The 17,446-nt window shown below is 32.7% G+C and overlaps 2 protein-coding genes and 1 long non-coding RNA gene across 5 annotated transcripts; 1 reads left to right on the plus strand and 2 right to left on the minus strand.

Moving 5' to 3' along the window:
- Window positions 1–1,899: 1,899 nt before the first annotated feature.
- LOC145627043 (uncharacterized) lies at window positions 1,900–4,815 on the minus strand. 2 transcript variants are annotated; one of them, XM_081679448.1, is made up of 3 exons: window positions 4,646–4,809; window positions 4,430–4,556; window positions 1,900–1,934 (listed from the first exon to the last, which is right to left on the minus strand). In XM_081679448.1, exons 1-3 carry the CDS (start codon window positions 4,730–4,732, stop codon window positions 1,918–1,920), a joined length of 231 nt encoding a protein of 76 aa, XP_081535574.1. In that variant the 5' UTR covers window positions 4,733–4,809; the 3' UTR covers window positions 1,900–1,917. The 2 variants fall into 2 exon arrangements, with proteins under 2 accessions (XP_081535574.1, XP_081535573.1); XM_081679447.1 differs by lacking the exon at window positions 1,900–1,934 and adding an exon at window positions 1,985–2,557 and having other exon boundaries at window positions 4,646–4,815.
- Window positions 4,816–5,218: 403 nt separating this feature from the next.
- On the minus strand, window positions 5,219–7,601 carry LOC145627975 (uncharacterized). Its single transcript, XM_081680315.1, has 5 exons — window positions 7,307–7,601; window positions 6,614–7,163; window positions 6,257–6,524; window positions 5,523–5,986; window positions 5,219–5,432 (listed from the first exon to the last, which is right to left on the minus strand). The coding sequence occupies exons 1-5, from the start codon at window positions 7,599–7,601 to the stop codon at window positions 5,219–5,221; spliced, it is 1,791 nt and encodes a 596-aa protein (XP_081536441.1).
- Window positions 7,602–10,425: 2,824 nt separating this feature from the next.
- On the plus strand, window positions 10,426–13,269 carry LOC145627044 (uncharacterized). Of its 2 annotated transcripts, none has more exons than XR_014111290.1 (3): window positions 10,426–10,575; window positions 11,777–11,923; window positions 12,281–13,269. It is a non-coding gene; the product is annotated as an uncharacterized LOC145627044 (long non-coding RNA). The 2 variants fall into 2 exon arrangements; XR_014111289.1 differs by having other exon boundaries at window positions 10,427–10,575; window positions 11,777–11,953.
- The last annotated feature ends 4,177 nt before the right edge of the window (window positions 13,270–17,446 follow it).

The raw sequence follows: 17,446 nt of genomic DNA on the forward strand, positions 1-17,446 counted from the left end.
GTGCTGGCTCACTAGTTACATCAATCAACTCTCCAAGACCCAAGGCTGCCTGTTCCCTCAGTTCTGCTGATCCACAGTAATAAGATTGGTGAGAATCAATTAGGACTGCACAGTTTAAAACTAAGAAAATATAAATAATGATTTTGTGAATTTACAATTAGGATTGAAAGCAGATTTATACCTTATTTTAAGTTATAAATCTTCAATTTATCACAATGCTAATATTTGTGAGAATCAATTATATTACTTAGGATAGCTTAATTGCTTGTTATGTCCAGTGCCTTCTATTTGTTTATTTTTTAGTTTATCTTCAAGTTATGTATTTTGGTAAAGCAAGTCTCTATAAGTAAGTTAACTTGTTGTTATTAGATTTGATATGTCATGGATTAAAAAAAATAAAATAAAATAAAAAACCTGGTACTAAGGTTGATTAACAGGTTTCCAAATAAGTTTTTGATGAATACAACATTTACAAAATAATACAGCAGGTTCTAAGAAAATAAAACATGTTTCAAAAATATATTAGGTTTTAAGAGAAAATTTTAGGTTTTAGGAAGGCTTATAAGCCAATCGTAAGAGGTCAAGATTCTTTAGCTTTAAAAAATGTCAACAATCGTATTGAATATAAAAAAACATTTATAATGCATAACAGGTGAAGATAGCATTACTTACTTCATTCTTTTAAACCTTCACTTCCTAAATCATCAGTATCTGATGAACTTCCTACTCCAAGAAAATCCAGAAGTTGACTAAACTTTTTCTCCCAAACTGCATTGTTCTCAGCAATTTTTCTGTTCACGTCATTCTTAACAGCTTCTGCCTCTTTTTTGGCATGTTCAGCTTCTAATTTAGCTTGTTCTGCTTCTATTCTAGCATTTTTAGCTTCTTTTCTTTCATCTTCAATTGCTTGATCTGCTTTCTTTTTAACTTCATTCACCTCTTGAGTAAGATCCATTCGAGAGGGCTTTACTTTAAAATGTTGCGTAATACTTCTACCAGGTCCATAAGCTTTCAAATACCCAAGTGTATCTTTGCCAAGCACATCCTGAATAATTTGCTCATCTGTTTTCTCATTAAGACATTGCTCTCTTTGTTCCTTCAATTAGAAGATAAGATGGTAAATGTTAAATGAAAAATAACAAACATAAAATTCATAAACTTACTATTGCATGGGTGTTATTTGCCAAATTTAATGCATTCACAGCCTTCTCAGATTTTCTTGTACGAGTTGCAACCAATACATCAACTCGAGAACACTTCCCGCCATTCTTCTTCCTCTATAAACATTACAGAGTTTTTAGAATCAAATTACACTCCTAATTAGTGTACGTTTGCAATCCAGGGAAGGGGGGTTGGTGTGCAAATAGGGAGGGTACATATGCATGTATGTGCAGGCAACTGGCAGGAGGGGAGAGGGTGGCAGGAGGGGGTTGGGGCTGGTGTGCAGGCAGGGAGGGGGGGTGTAATGAGCCACCTCCTTCCACCATGTTCACACATACAGCGAGTCACAGAATTAAAAGTGAAAATTAGAAAGAGTAGTTGTTACATACTATTTCTTGTCTAGTGCGACCGAAGCTTTTAGTGCCATTATAGTGAGGCATCTTTTGATGTGCCCTACTTTTACTTGCTTTTTTGCTCTTCTCCTACAGTAAAAAGGATTTAATCAATAATATACGTTAATTATATAAGAATAAAGATATACTGTCTGTGTATTTTACCATAACCGCCTCTTCACTCCAATAGTCAACCAAGAACTTCCATTCCACTTTAGTCAGATGACTAGGCTTATTTTTGAGACGTTCTTCTTTTGTTTTCAAGTTTTTATCATTAAAGTACTTTGATTTCAATTTGCTCCTAGCACCTCTGAGTAAACTTTGTGCATGTTTCATAACACACTCTCGCCTATTTTCAGGGTCATCAAATGACCACTTCTCCTGCAAAAGACAAAGATAAATTAATTATTGCTCATACATCAAGTTGACAATGTTTAATTTTTAATAAGAGAAAGAAAAACCCCATAAACATGTTTATTATGATAACATATTACCGTGATGCAAGCCCACAAATGGTCTAATGTTTCAGATTTATAATCGTCCCAACATTTAACTTGTACAGAACATACAGCTTTATTTCGAACTTGTTGACCCAAGAAGAAAGAAAATAATGAAGCATTATCACCAATAGCCACACCATCATCGTCAAACTCCACATTCAGTTTTTCCCCAAGAGGTAACAGGGTAAGCTTTCTACAATATACCGTTCCTCTGTTTTTTTAGCAGCACCTGTATCAAGCATAAGCTCACTGGGTAGTTAATTGACATGACTTGAAGCATATTGTCATATATATATGTTTTAAGGGATAATAAAGTCAAACCTGACGAAATGTTAAGGTCCTCATTCTTTGGTACAGTCATGAGTTCCTTGTCGTTCAATGGTACAGTATCCAAAGATGCATCTTCAAGTTCAAGTGGTTGACCAATCTGTCGTCCTTCCTCATCATAGCCCCCCTCAGCGGTGTTATTATTCTCCCTTGTTTCTCCAATTTCTTCATCGTTTTCTGTTTACATGTATAGAATAAAAACAAGTCTTTACTGAAGTGATAAGAAAGGATTGGTTTTGATTGTTTCTGAAACTCTCTTAGTGATGATATTGAATCTATAACATCCACAAACTTTCTCATGAGTCTGGTTAATTAAAATTTTACTAATTCATCACAAAACCTATAACTGATTTATTGTTTGCTTTATTAACTGATTTATTGTTTGCTTTAATAAAAATACAGCTATGTGTAATGGAATGGGTCAACGGGGATGAGGTATACGAAACTATAGTGCAAGCTCCGGGGGATAATGTGGGTGTTGATTTGGATTTTTTGGAGGATTTAGAGGCTATTTTAGAGGTCACATAGGCTGCCAATGCTGCCACGGGCACCACAGGGGCTGCTGCGTCTGCTGGGAACAGTGCAGTCCGCAGCCAGCTTGCGGTGGACAACACTTACCGCAGCCAGCCTGCGGGTGCTCCTGCCAGCAGCTCTGCTGATCACATTTGGTATCATTGTTGAATAATAAGGGTTGCAATTTTGTTCAATATGCGTGAAATTGATAATCTGATTTTGTTCAATGTAACCAAAAAGCACCTATCTAGTTCACTCATATTACATGAAATATACTCAAAAATAAAAAAAAAAATTAAAATTGAAAACTTAGATGGTTAAATGGTTGGTGTTATGATCTAGCTGAAGGTTTGGCAGCCCGCTTTTTGACATGTGTAATGAATCAACCAAGACCAAGGCCACCTATCTTGCATACATACCAAAGGCGCAAACAACAGCAACAAATGGGCACAAGCACACCAAGCAACCCACAAGACAGACACCAACAACAAACAGCAGCAGGGGACAACTAATCAGAGCAAAACCACTTTTCAGAAGCTCTATTTTGGCATTTGGGAAAGAAGACAAATGTAGTAGCTATTAGCAATAAGTAAGCCAATCTTTTAGCATGCATATAGAGATATGGAGTTAAAACTTTAACAATAAGTAAGCCATCATCATAATCCAATCTGGAATGAAATTTTGTATGTGATATACTGCTACACCTACTCGCAACAACCCTCCAATATAACACTGAGAAAATTTATCATTGAACATCAAGCATGAAATCATATATATTGGGAGTTTGACTTTCTTTCATGCCATGTAGCATATACTATTGAGGAATATCAAAACTACCAATAATTTATTCATAGAAGATGATAAGAACAAGGAATTTGACAAAATAAATTTGAACCGTACAACATTAGTTGGAGTATGAATACTTATAGAATGATGAGGTTACCCAACTTTCCTATACTAAACACTTATTTCATTAGCTGAATAACTTTTTTTTTTACGTAAAAGTAATTACATTGCATACCAAAACTAATGTTTTCATATGTACATGGATATTAGTATTTAATACATATGGACTAACAAAATGGTCAAGGGAAGGTTAGGGGAGATATAGAGCAGTATTTTTATCACTCAAAAATGCAAATTGGTGGGCAGATATGTATTTAATCTAATGGTGATATAACTAAGAATAATTACATGAAACAAAATAAATTAGTGGCAGAAAACAACAACAACAAAGTATGCAAACTGTATAGACTAGCAGAAGATATGCCATACAAACTTAATCAAGCTATGTGTTATCAACAAACAACGACACGAAAGCTAAATTATACTACAATATTAACAAGTGACCATATAAATGAAACAATAGTCCATCATTTCACGGTTTCACCTAAGAACAAAATCCTACAAATGTCAAAAACAAAAAATTTTGACTAAAATTTTGACAAATGTAGTAGCTATTAGGTAACTAAGGTACCTAATAAGATCAAACTGACAGTAATAAGCTAGAAACCAAAATCAAGAATAATGAAGTACCTTTTTCTAAGATATCCATGGCCATTGTGTTTTGTGCTTTCTTGTTCGTCTTTAGAAACTTTGCCATTGAGTTTGGTGGAATGAAATTGCCTTTTTTGTTTCCTTCTCTCAAATGTCTAATGTTAGCCTGATAAAAATTAATTAACCAAAAATTACCAGAACTATAGAGGTTGGTTAAAAAACTAAATAAATCATACTTATTAGTTCATATTATACCTTTCTTGTAAACCTGATTTGAGGTTCTATTTCACGTTCCCGAACCTCAAGCTCATCATTAGTGGGAACATATTCATCATCTTCCATGCCAGCAATTTTTTTTTCCTTTTTTTTTTTTTTTATCCCTTCAACCAAGCTTGTCAAAGAAGATGCGATTCTTTTTATGCCCAACGACTTAAGTCTGTTTTTGTTGGTTGCTATTGTAAGAGGCCTCTTTCTTTCATACTCATTCATCTGCATTTACAAAGTAAAAAACAAATAGGGTTAGACAATTGTAATGCACATTGACTGCCTAATCTAATCTACTACCATCCACTGCATCCCTAATGCAAAGCTGCTGCCAGCTACTATACACATGGTGTACAATTACTATCAAATACTACAAGCCATTTACCAATAACTGTGCATAAAACAAAAGCATCCTGACATATATCTATTCAAATAAGCCAATAAAAACACGAATGCAAAGTGTGAAAAAATAAGTAATTATAACTACAAAGGTTTTTCAGGAATCCATGAATATATGTATCAACACATACAATTCATGCTAAAAAAAACAAAAAGAAAAAAAAATTAAGCAATATCAATATCATCATCGTCGCTCTCTTGGTCACTCTCACTGTCATCCTCATCATCATCCTCTAGCAAATCGTCGTCATCTAATGTTTGTAAGTCCATATCATTTAGATCTTTGGGTTGATTTTCCTTGGTAGCATCTACGATCATTTCACCAATATCATCTATTATTTCAATGAATGGATCATGAGTCTCTTGCAAATTACTTGAGCTTGAGATATGAGCACCTTCAGATTGTAGTTGTTACAATGCATCTTCTTCACTTTCAGTCCCTTCCTTTTATACAACATTATAGTGATGCCTTGGATGGGTCTTCACAACAACAAGCCAATCGGGATCAAGTCCGTCACTAACATAGAAGACTTGTTGAGCTTGAGACATGAGCACAAAGGGTTCTTTGGTACACAATGAACAAAGACTATTGACACTCACATTGCCATGTTTGTCAACTTTGACACCTCTTCCTACCCTATTGATATCCCACCAATCACAATTAAACAAAACCACACGCTTTCCATCTAAATATTGTATCTCAAGTATGTTAGTGAGAATCCCGTAGTAATCTTTTTCCATATTCCTAGCAATGCCTTTGACTGTAACACCACTATTTTGGTGTACCCTTTTCATTTCTGTATTCTTTGTGTGGAATCTGAATCCATTTGCAAGAATCCCATTGAAGCATTGGACACCATTCAAAGGACCTAAAGCCAATGTTTTCAAATCTTTCACCACTTGGTCATTGCAATCATTAGGCAAATCGAAGACCTAACAATAAATAGAATATTAGCTAAATAAAACTTAGACTAGTACTACACTTGTAATTAAAAAATAACTACAGTTGATTTTAAAAAATACTCGGTCACGAAACCAATCAACTAAATTTTTGTTTGATGTGGACTCTTCATATTCACTGAAATTCAAAAGAATAGTTGTTATAAAATAATCATGGGAAAGTATACTTGAAGCTTTTTATAAATAGAAAAGAAAAATATCATACTCTAAATAAGTTTGTGCTTCATCACAATTCTTAAGTACATATTCTCGAACTTGTGTTAACTCTTCTTCACTAAGAGACCTACATTTAGCCTTCCCTAAAGGAACACCAGACGATGCAAAAATTGATAGACCCTTGTAGTCATCATTTTCCGCATCATCATTCCTCTCAGGTTGATTAAATTTTGTCTCGATTTCATTCAAGTATTTTGAACAAAAGTACATGCACTCCTCAATGATGTAACCTTTCGCGATGGAACCCTCTGGCCTACTTTTATTGCGAACATAGCATTTAAATCTACGTAAGAGCCTACAAAAATAACAAATTTTTACTAAAGAAAAAAAAAAGTTGACTTAGTTAATAAAAATTATTAAATCAAATTTGAAATGCATAAGTACCTTTCTATCGGATACATCCAACGATATTGTACTGGTCCACCAATTTTAGCTTCCGTAGCTAGGTGAAGACACATGTGGACCATGATGGTGAAAAAAGATGGAAGAAATATTTTCTCCATTTCACACAAGGTGACTACAATTTCACGTTCAAGATTTTCCAAATCTTTCACTTTCAATGTCTTTGAACACAAGTCCTTGAAAAATGTACTCAACTTCACTATCACATCGTACACTTTGGGTATGGACACACCACGAATTGCAAGTGGAAATAGTTGTTCCATAAGCACATGACAATCATGGGTCTTTAGACCATAAATTTTACGCTTATCGAGGTTTATGCATTTAGAAATGTTAGAAGAATATCCATCGGGAACCTTTAAATTCTCAAAAAACTTACACACTTTTTCCTTTTGTGCCTTAGACAAGGTGTATAGTGCCGGAGGAATATGCCACTTTCCATCTCTTAATGTAGGAGCAAGATGTTTCATAACCTTCAAATGCTTTAAATCATGTCTAGCCTTTAGATTGTCTTTTGACTTCCCATCAATATCTAGCAATGTACCAAGAATATTGTCAAGCACATTTTTTTCAATATGCATGACATCAAGATTGTGACGAATCCAATACGGCAATTAAAAAAAATGCTTTTCTTCTTCCAATTATCATCCCTCTTTGGCAATTTCATTGTTTTACCAAATTTCATGCCTTCAAGGTCCTTTAGTTGTTCTAAAATCTCATTGGAAGATAATTTCCTAGGAGGACCTCTTCTTTCTACTTTCCTGTTAAAGGATTTATTATCTCTCCATTTATGATCGGTAGGTAGAAATTGACGATTGTCCATGTAACAACATTTCCCCTGATTTGGTAGCCGAGCAGAGCTAGTTTCTTTCATACAATGAGGACATGCTTTATAGCCTTTGGTAGACCACCCAGATAAGTTTGCATACGCAGGAAAATCATTTATGGTCCATAACAATGAAGCACGCATTTTAAAGTACTCATTCATTGAAGCATCATAAGTCTGAGCTCCAGTTTCCCACAATTCTTTTAACTCCTCGATTAATGGTTGCAAATACACATCAATGTTATTTCCTGGTCAACTTTTCCCTGGAATTAACAAAGATAGTATTGTGTAAGGTTGTTTCATTTACATCCATGGAGGGAGATTGTACACAACAACCACTACTGGCCATAGACTATAGTCACTTCTAAGCCCGCCAAATGGATTGAATTCATCACTTGCTAAACCTAACCTAACGTTACGAGTCTCTGCAGAAAAAGTAGGATATTCTTTATCTAAATGCTTCCAAGCTTCACTATCTGCTGGGTGTCTAAGTAATTCGTCATCTTCTCGTTTATCAGAGTGTCACCTCATCTCATTTGCTGTTTTGGACGACATGAATAGCCTTTGCAACCTCGAAGTTAGTGGGAAATAGCGTAACACTTTAGGAGGGCCTGTAAGGGCTTCTAAGCAGTTTGAGAAAGGCTACATTACATGCATTAGCTACATTACAGTTAGGGGTTATTTATTCAAGGGTTATCAGTTAGGGATTAGTGTTTGTGAGATTTTTTTGTTTGGGGTAATTAGCTACCTTATCGGTGAACTAACTTCTTTTTTTTTTTTTTTAATAGGGTGAATTAACATTATTTGTTAATTAAGATTAAGTGGTACTTTATATAAGTATCAATATAACATAATGACCTTATATCCTTTTTTTAATCTTTTTTGTGTTTTTTTATTTGTCTTTTTTTTTTTTATTTAATTTGAAGTGGTTAATTCTATTTTTTTTATTACACAGGTATGATTATTCATAATGTAATAACTAGTTATTACATTAATTATACTACCTTCGATTTTTATTAGTTGCAACTTCGGAATAATTTATATCTCACTAATAATGCCTCAAAGTTACAACTAATTAAAAATCAAAAGTGGTATAAATATATATATATATATATATATATATATATATATATATATATATATTATAAAATGTAGTATATATTGTTCCTCTAGCAAAAAGTAAAAACTGCATATATTATAAAGGTGCTTATTAATAATAATAAAAAAAAAAACGATATTACTTATTCAAGAGTTACTTATTTAAGGGGTTACTTGGTCGGTTAAGGGTTACTACTATTAAGTAACTTATAACCAACCGAGTAACTCATGAATAACTAACCCCTAACTGATAACCCTTGAATAAATAACCCAATAATAAGTATCCTCGAAATATAAAAGTAATAACTGAAATTGAATTATTGATAAAATATTAATTGTGTTAACTTCCGACAATAAGTACACAATTAATTATGTTTTCTTACATTTAATAATCTAATAAGTACACAATTAATTATGTTTTCTTACATTTAATAATCTAGTTACAAAAAAAAAAAAAAAAAAAAATATTGTGTGAATATCATTTCAGCTTAATTTTAATTCAATTCGTTTCAGCTCCAATCAGTTTAGTTCAATTCAGTTCAGCTATAATCAGTTTAGTTCAGTTCAGCTCCAAATTTCCTTCATTCTTAAAAAAATATTCATTTTAGCTCAGTTTAGTTTAGTTAAGTTCAGCTCCAATCAGTTCAGTTTAGTTCAGTTCAGTTAAGCTCGCTTCAGTTCAGTAAATGTGAACAAGCCCTTAGTCTAAGAAAGAGTTAAAGAGTAATTTAACTTTACTAATAGAGTTCCTCGATCCAATACTATTTTAATAATCCTATAAAATTGATTAACAATATTGTTAGAGTAATATTAGGTTATTGTTAATCCATGTTTTAACAACCCCATTCTAATTATTTCATATAATAGTATAGTCTCCTGTCTAGCTTAATTTATATATATAGGTACTTGTATAATCATTGTAATGTAATTTTGAAACTATGCTCATATCTATTATAGAGCACTAAATTATTTCAGATTATACTAATATTTATAAAATAAAACATTTAGATATATTCATGTGTATCGAATGCTATGTTTGTTGTACACTATCTTTTTTTTATATACTCCCTCCGTGTTTTTTTTAAGTGACACAATTTGACCGACACGTAATTTTAGGAGATTTTATTGACTTTAATAAAATAAGATGTTAGTGGGGTAGGTTGGAGGAGTGAAAAATGATAAAGTAAAAGACTGTGAGAGGAAATGCAGACCATGAAAGGAATGAGAAATGATAAAGTAAGAGATAGTGGGGTGAAAATATATTATTAAAATGTAAGGAATTTCTAAAAGAGGAAGTGTGTCACTTAAAAAAAAAACAATTGTTTAAGGAAAGTGTGTCACTTAAAAAAACACGGAGGGAGTATATAAAATGGTTCATAAATAAAGGTTATACGACATCTAAAAAAGATTTAGATCTACTAAATACGTAATAATTGAATCAAATCGAATCATTCGTAAGCAAAATCTCCATGTTATGATCGTTGTCTCATATCATACTATCTTATATCTATTCAGTGAGCAATTCGAATATAAAATTATAATTTTGTAAATAAAGATCTAATCAATAAAAAATCAAAAAAAATAAAATATAAAAAATAAAATTAATTTTACAAAGCTACAAGTAAAATGTAGGAGGGAAATTTACCTCCATAATCAGTAAAGAGTTTAACTTGGTTGAAAATTTTGTGTGAAATTCTACCCCTAAAGTAAAACTCATCAACATTAGGCGGTAAAACTCCCTCCAAATCAATACTCAATATAACTAATCTATAATAAAAAATTTTAAAAAATCAAAAACAAAATTAAAAACAAAAAACATTAAGAAAAAGGGTGTAAAACACTTAAACACTAACAGCTTCAATTCCTCAACCTGCGTTCTTCATCCTTCACTCTATTTTTTTTAAAATTTTTTTTTTTTGGGAAAGCCAGTTCTTTACCCCATCCTCTATTCTCTACCAATTTCAAGCTTGTAACCCAACTACTCTCTTCTAGACTCAAGTGGGAAATCTCAAATTCTCAGGTAAGTTCCTTCTCTCCTATATATGAAATTTAATTTCTCTCCTAAATAATGTTTATGTAAATCAATTAACGTTATTTATTGGTTTTTTTTTTAAAAAAAAAAAATTTTAATATACATATATGTGTGATATTAAATATCATTTCAGGTTTCAATGGGTTGTGAAATTTGTTTTCAATCTATCATCATCCGTCAATTAGCTGATTTCATAATGTAACTCGAATTCAATGGGTTTCAAATCAACATTTTAACCATCAATAAAAGTTCTAGTGAGAGTTGTGCAGTAGCATATCATATAAGAGACCTATACATTGATTGAACCACGATGTGGTAATTGGAAATTGTGTTGAATTAGTGAAGTTAACAGGATATGCATTTCCTTGGGAAAAATATGCATTTCTGTAGTATTAGTATTGTTTATACTAGACATATAATATCTGTAAATATTTTTGTAAAAGGTTTTATTTTTCCCTTCTTGTGGATGATAAATGGAAAAATGGACACATAATAGAAATTAGCTTAGACACTTTGGAGGGCCTGTACGGGCTTCTAAGCAGTTTGAGAAAGGCTACATTACATGCATTTTCTCTCTGACACGGTGTGTGTGACTGTGGGAATGGTATTGAGTCTACTCTACATGCTACATTTGAATGTTTTGGATAATGAGTATCCCCCTGTTGGTTAGGGTGAAATGTACCAAACTTTTTTATTTGATCTGTCTCAGATGTATGTCACTATGCTATGACTGAATGGACTCTAGACCTTTTCTATGGCTCGCCTTACCTTGAGTTGCATTCTGCTGTCTGGAACTAGCTTAATACCCTGTTCCATTCTTTGCCCCCTAATACTCAATTTATTTGATAGTAGAATGCAGTCGTTATGTTGTTGCTTCCCTAATATTTCCCTCTGTTGCTACCCTGCTATTTCATCCCCTCCTGTTTTTGTGCTAAAATTGCTGCTGACCACTTGTTGTCGCACTATTGTGTGCTTGTTGTACTTGATTCGAATCATAAATTAAAAGCTGAGAGATGATGATGTTCATAAAGTTAATTGAATTATTAATCAAGTGAATTGTTATGGCTAGTGTTTCTTTATTGCTTAAATATCCTACAAATTTATACCTACAAATAGAAAAACCATACCAAAATCTTAGTTGTGTTGTAGTTCTATTGTAAATCATAAATTAAAAGCTGAATTTTGGCAGTTGAATCATGGGGCAGCCTCAAATGGTTGGAGGTGGCGGGGCTAGTGCACCTACACCATAGAGATAAATGACCAACAATGCCCTAGCTTACCTGAAGGCAGTGAAGAAATTGTTCCCGAAGAAGGTGAAATATGATGAATTCATCAGGTTATTATGAGGCAATAAGCTGGAACATTGGTATTTTAATTCAGCCTAAGATGCAGTTATATATGTTTCAAAATTCTGTAGCTTATCAATTCTAAACATCAGTTCTGATTGTCCACTCTGAAATCAGATCTGAATTATAGTTCTGAAATTCATTTCAAGATATCAGTTCTGTTTTTTAGTTGTGAAATCAGTACTAAATTTCAGTTCTGAAATCAGTTTTGAAATTCAGCTCTGAAATAAGTCCTGATAATTATTTCTAATTTAGTTTTGAGACGGTGTTCTGAAATCAGTTGAGAGATTGTGATCTGAAATTAGTTCTGAAATTCAATTCTGAATTTCATGGTTGGTTCATTTCAGGAGTGCTATATTGTTAGGTCTTTTAAGAAAACAAGTTGGTTTCTGCTATAATGGCTACTCAGATGAGCAAGAACCAGAAGTTCGGTGCTGATGGTGTCATTTACGCTGAACTAAATAAAGTTTTCAGGAGAGAACTCACTGAAGATAGCTACTATGGTGGCGAAGTTAAGGTTACTCCTATGTGCACGTAGATCATCATTAGGGCTACTTGTATCCAGAATCTTCTTCGTAATTTACCCCTTTTGTGTTTTGGATTCGATTTTTTCAATTCTTTGTTTCTGATTTTGTTATTTTGATTTATTGTATTAGGTGAGAAGGGAAGACGGATTAAGGAATCCTGTTTTTTGAATATGGATGAGTGTGATGTAGCAAACTTTATAGCCATTTGTTGGGCTATTTATGGTGCTAGGAACTCTCAGATCATGGAGGGGGAGTGTAGGGACTATGGGGAAGTGCTGAGCTATGCTATAAAGACTGGAAATTCCAAGCCTGGTTTTTGATGTGCTGCTGCTGTTAGTTCAGGGAAGGCTGTTGTCGATTGGACAACATATGCAGGACTCTTAAAGGTTAATGTTGATGCTGCCTTTGTAGGTGACTTTGGGTGTGGTTTGGGGTAGTGATCAGGGATGGTTTTGGTGAAGTTATGGCTACAGGGGTCTAGCAGGGCAGTGAGAAGTGGGACGTGAAGGTGGCTGAAGCAAAAGCCGTGTGATGGGGGCTGCAGCTGGCTGCGAATATGGGTGCCCTAGTTGAGGGTGATTGTTTGCAAGTCTTCCAAGCTTTGAAAAGCGAAGAGATTGGCTATAGTGAATTTTCTTTAATTTTAGGGGATGTTTTGTTATTTTGCACTAACTTTGTTATTGTTTATTGGTCTTATGTGAAACGAGGTGGGAATAGGGTTGCTCATGAATTGACCCGGTTTCATCATAGGCAAGTGGGTTAATGAATGTGGTTTGATGTAATTCCCTCTCGTATTCTTGATGTAGCTCTTCTTGATATATCTAATTAGCCCCCCTTTATGGGTTTTATAAAAAAAAGGAAAAAAAAGAAAAAGAAAAAGAAAAAAGAAAAAGGAATGGACCATGTTTTATTGACTTGATATAAATCTGACCTGGATTCTCATTACTTTATTTCTTCATGTACATGTAAGAGGTTCTGGATTGAGAATACATTGAAGAAAATAGGACCCAAGGAAGATATAATCTCAACATTAATTAAGCTTTAAAAATGCTAACAAAAAAAAAAATAATTCTTTTGGTTTACTATTTGCACATTAAAATCGCATCATATAATAAGAAAAGGATATGTTTTTTTATAAAACCGTAGCAATTAGGTAAAAAATGCTATGATTTTGAATTGTAGCAAATACATGTTCCTATGTGTTACTCCTAGTTTTGCGGTTCAAAACCAGAGCAAAAGGCTTGAATAAAACTGTAGCAAGTGTACTAGTGTATTTTGCATTGGTAGTGCTCTACTTGTTCAGAATTATTGTAACATAAGACTTTTAATATCAAATATATTCATCAATTTGACAAGACTAAGCTAATGTTCTAAAAATACAAATTAAAAAAAAAACAAAAATTAATAATAATAAAATGCAAAACAAAATATTTTTTGGCAATTTTACACTACATTGTTTTTTTTTAAATAATAAATAATTATAAGACACAACATTTTTTAAACAAATGTATTTGAATATTATTTGGGTAAATGTCATATTGTTAAAAATTTATAATAGTGCATAACCAACAATTTTATTTGAAAGAATTTGTAATTTTTTTTGTTTTACATATTAATTTGTATTTCATGTTTGAAACTAATTGTAAATTTAACCATAATAAAAGAAATTTTGTCGTAAGATTCCTATCATTAGACTAAGTTTATTTTCTTTAAAATAAATATGGTCGGTTTATATTAACATATGTTTGCCACATAAATAAATTTTGATGTGGCACAAGTGTTATAATGATTGTCACATTGAATAAAATACCTGTGACACAAGTGTTTGTTTGCCACGAGAATAATATTGTCGTGGCATCACTGTCTATTTGCCACAGGAATATAAATACGTGTGGCATAAGTGTTTATTTGCCACGGGAAAAACATATAGTCGTGGCACTAGTTTCAGTTAGCCAAGAACATCATTTTTCCCGTGGCATAATATTTGTTGTCATATCAAGTTTATTATTGAATTTAATTTTTCCCGTGGCAAGATCAAATTATGCCACCAATTTAGAATTCCCGTGGCATAATTCGTGGCACAAGTGGTGAATTGTTGTAGTGGGAACAAGTAAGAATGAGCTGAATATGGTTGAAACAATACCTTTAAATCTGACTTTGAAAGGGGTTAAGCGTTGACCGGCTGCAACAGGGGATTTGAAGGTGATCTTGCTATATATAACACAAGCGATTACTTAACCGGCTAGGCAGGCGGGTGAAAAGAAGTTTGTGTTTAACACAAACGGTGGTCAAAGCTTCTCTCTCTATAACTCTTTGACTTTCTCTCTCTAAAAGCTTTTTTGAAACGTCTAAAAAGAGAGGGGTAAAACCTGTATTTATAGGGGAGGTAAGTACAAGAGCATTTTTGTAATTTCCCCGGAATGTAAAAAGTTAAAATTCACAGTTAAAAACAACCAGTGTCATAGATGCCATGTGGCGTGCCATGTCACATCTGTGAGGGGGAAACATTTGGGTAATTTTTGCCCAAGTCACGTGGGCCAACCAGGTGGCGACACATGTTAGCCCAAGATTATTAGTCCAAATTGGACCAATCCCCATGCGACACATGGCGTTCCTAGAATTTGGGGAAAAAGGCGGCCTTCAGGGCCCAAATCCTGAGAAATCCGTAATTCGGTGGAGCCCATTAGAATTAGGTCAGAGTGACCTAATAAGGGGCACATTTGCCAAATGACCCTATAAATAGGGAGATTTCTCCAATTTTAGGGAAAGCTACAATTTATTACAGCTTACCCTACATTCTCTCACATCAGAGAAAACACCGGATATCGGAATCCGAGAAGATTTTACTTTTACTTTTCTGATCCGCACTCATTACAGTCTCCTGCACGATCTAACTTGATCGTCGGAGGCGGAGCTCCTACCAACCGGAGTCTCCGTGTTTTGTAGGTACAAACCGCGCCGGATTAGTCTTTGAGCTGTAACTTGCCCGAGGGACAAAAACACCCCAAATAACTACCTTTGACATAATTAGACAAACCCTTTTTTCCCTTATGCTAGTATGCTACAAGCCTACATGCATATACAATTTTTAAAAATAGATGCTATTGAATAACATAAAAAAAACATGCAAAAAAATAAACAAGATTCAAGATAAAATAATGAAAGAAACAAAAAACTTGAAACAAACAAGGTTATAAGCTCAACCATACACACATAAATGATCCGATATATGTCTCATATTGTTATTTTAGTTTTACTTTTTACATTTTTTATAAATTTATTTTACATGACCATTTGCATATTTAATTACATATTATTAAATTTATAAAAATTTGGTAATTTGAAAATGTTCATTTAGATTAATCCAATAACAACAAAAATAACAACACTTATCATTGTATTTTTTTTAATTATTAGTATATAAAAATAGTCAAAGTTAGAATATACTACTATAAAACATCAAAGTGATGCATCTTTTATAAACAAAGACAATACTTCTTGTTATGTATAGTAGAAGGATTGCATCTTGTAATTTTATGTGTTCGCTTCATACGAAGTACTCCGTAGTAAGCAACTGTTCACTTCACCTACAAAAAAAAGTAATATTAAGTAAAAAATAGTTTTAGCTTAATAAAGATAATTTGAGTCATGTAAACATAATTTCAATTCAGTAAAAATTACTAACTTTAAAGAACAAATATAATAGATAATCAGTAAAAATATATTTAATAGCTCAACAAAATTAATTTTTTTCGACAAAAATAATTTCAATTAAGTCAAAATAATTTCAGTTCAACAAAAATACGGTGAAAAAAATAGAGCCTAAATGTATGTACACAAGCATTTGTCATTCTAACTTCCAAAACATTAGGAGTAATTTTTTTGTGGAAAATTTTTAAATTAACACTCAAAATGTTTCCATTTTCAAAATAATCACCCGTTTAATTTTTTATTTTATTTTACCACCCCTTCAATTAAAAAACTACTCTGAGTACCACCCATATCAAAATTCCGGTGAAATTCTGTTATGATGACCCACCCGATGGCTAGTAACGGCTATGTCTAAGCATTATAATCAGTCATGTCTTCACTCCACCTCCTCTTAAACCAGTTTATTGAGTACAAGATAACCTTAAACAAAAAGAAAACAACTAAAAAAAACCAAGATCTTCCTGTCTGAATTTCCACTACTACTGATCATCTTCTTCCTGTCACCACTAAGAGTCGTTGGGTGGGGCCCACATAAGAAAAATCCACCGGAATTTTGAAATTGGTGATAATCTGAGTAGTTTTTTAGTTTAAGCGGTGGTAAAATAAAATAAAAAATTAAACGGGTGGTTATTTAGAAAATGGATATATTTCTAGGTGGTAATTTAAAAAATTTTCCTTTTTTGTTGAAATTAATAATTTTTAAAAAAAAAGAAATTAATTTTAGATCGACTAATTCACCACATCACATGTAGTTTAGGAGTGTTCAAAAATTGGCCCGAGCAGATTGATAAATGACCAAACTAGACCAAATATTTCAGCCCAGTTTCTTGGTAAAGAAATTCTATTACTTGCTCTATGTCTCCAAGAGCAAGTTTTAGAAAAAATTAATGAAAAGTAATAAGATTTGATAGAAGTGAAGTTGATTGAAAAATTAAAAAAAAATTAAAAAAAAATGTAAAAGTGAGTAAAAGAAGGGAAGAGAGAGAATATTAAAAAAAATTAAAATATGATTTGAGAGGACCATCAATGAGGTGGAAAATAATAAAATATTATTAAAAGTTTCCAAAAAAAAAAATAGAGTAAGTAATAAAATACGGCTGTAAAATAATACTGGAGCAAAATACGAAGGGAGAAAATTTTTTCTAGATTTTGATCCACTCAATTATGATCTAAAATCCTTTAAAACCAGCCTTGGAACGGACTAGATTTTTACTTTTAAGTATGCATAAAATTTAATAAATGAATTCAGATTATCTTTACTAAGTTAGGAATTTA

This window comes from Chenopodium album, chromosome 4 (assembly GCF_948465745.1).
Source record: "Chenopodium album chromosome 4, dcCheAlbu1.1, whole genome shotgun sequence".
Classification (NCBI taxonomy): Eukaryota; Viridiplantae; Streptophyta; class Magnoliopsida; order Caryophyllales; family Amaranthaceae; genus Chenopodium; species Chenopodium album.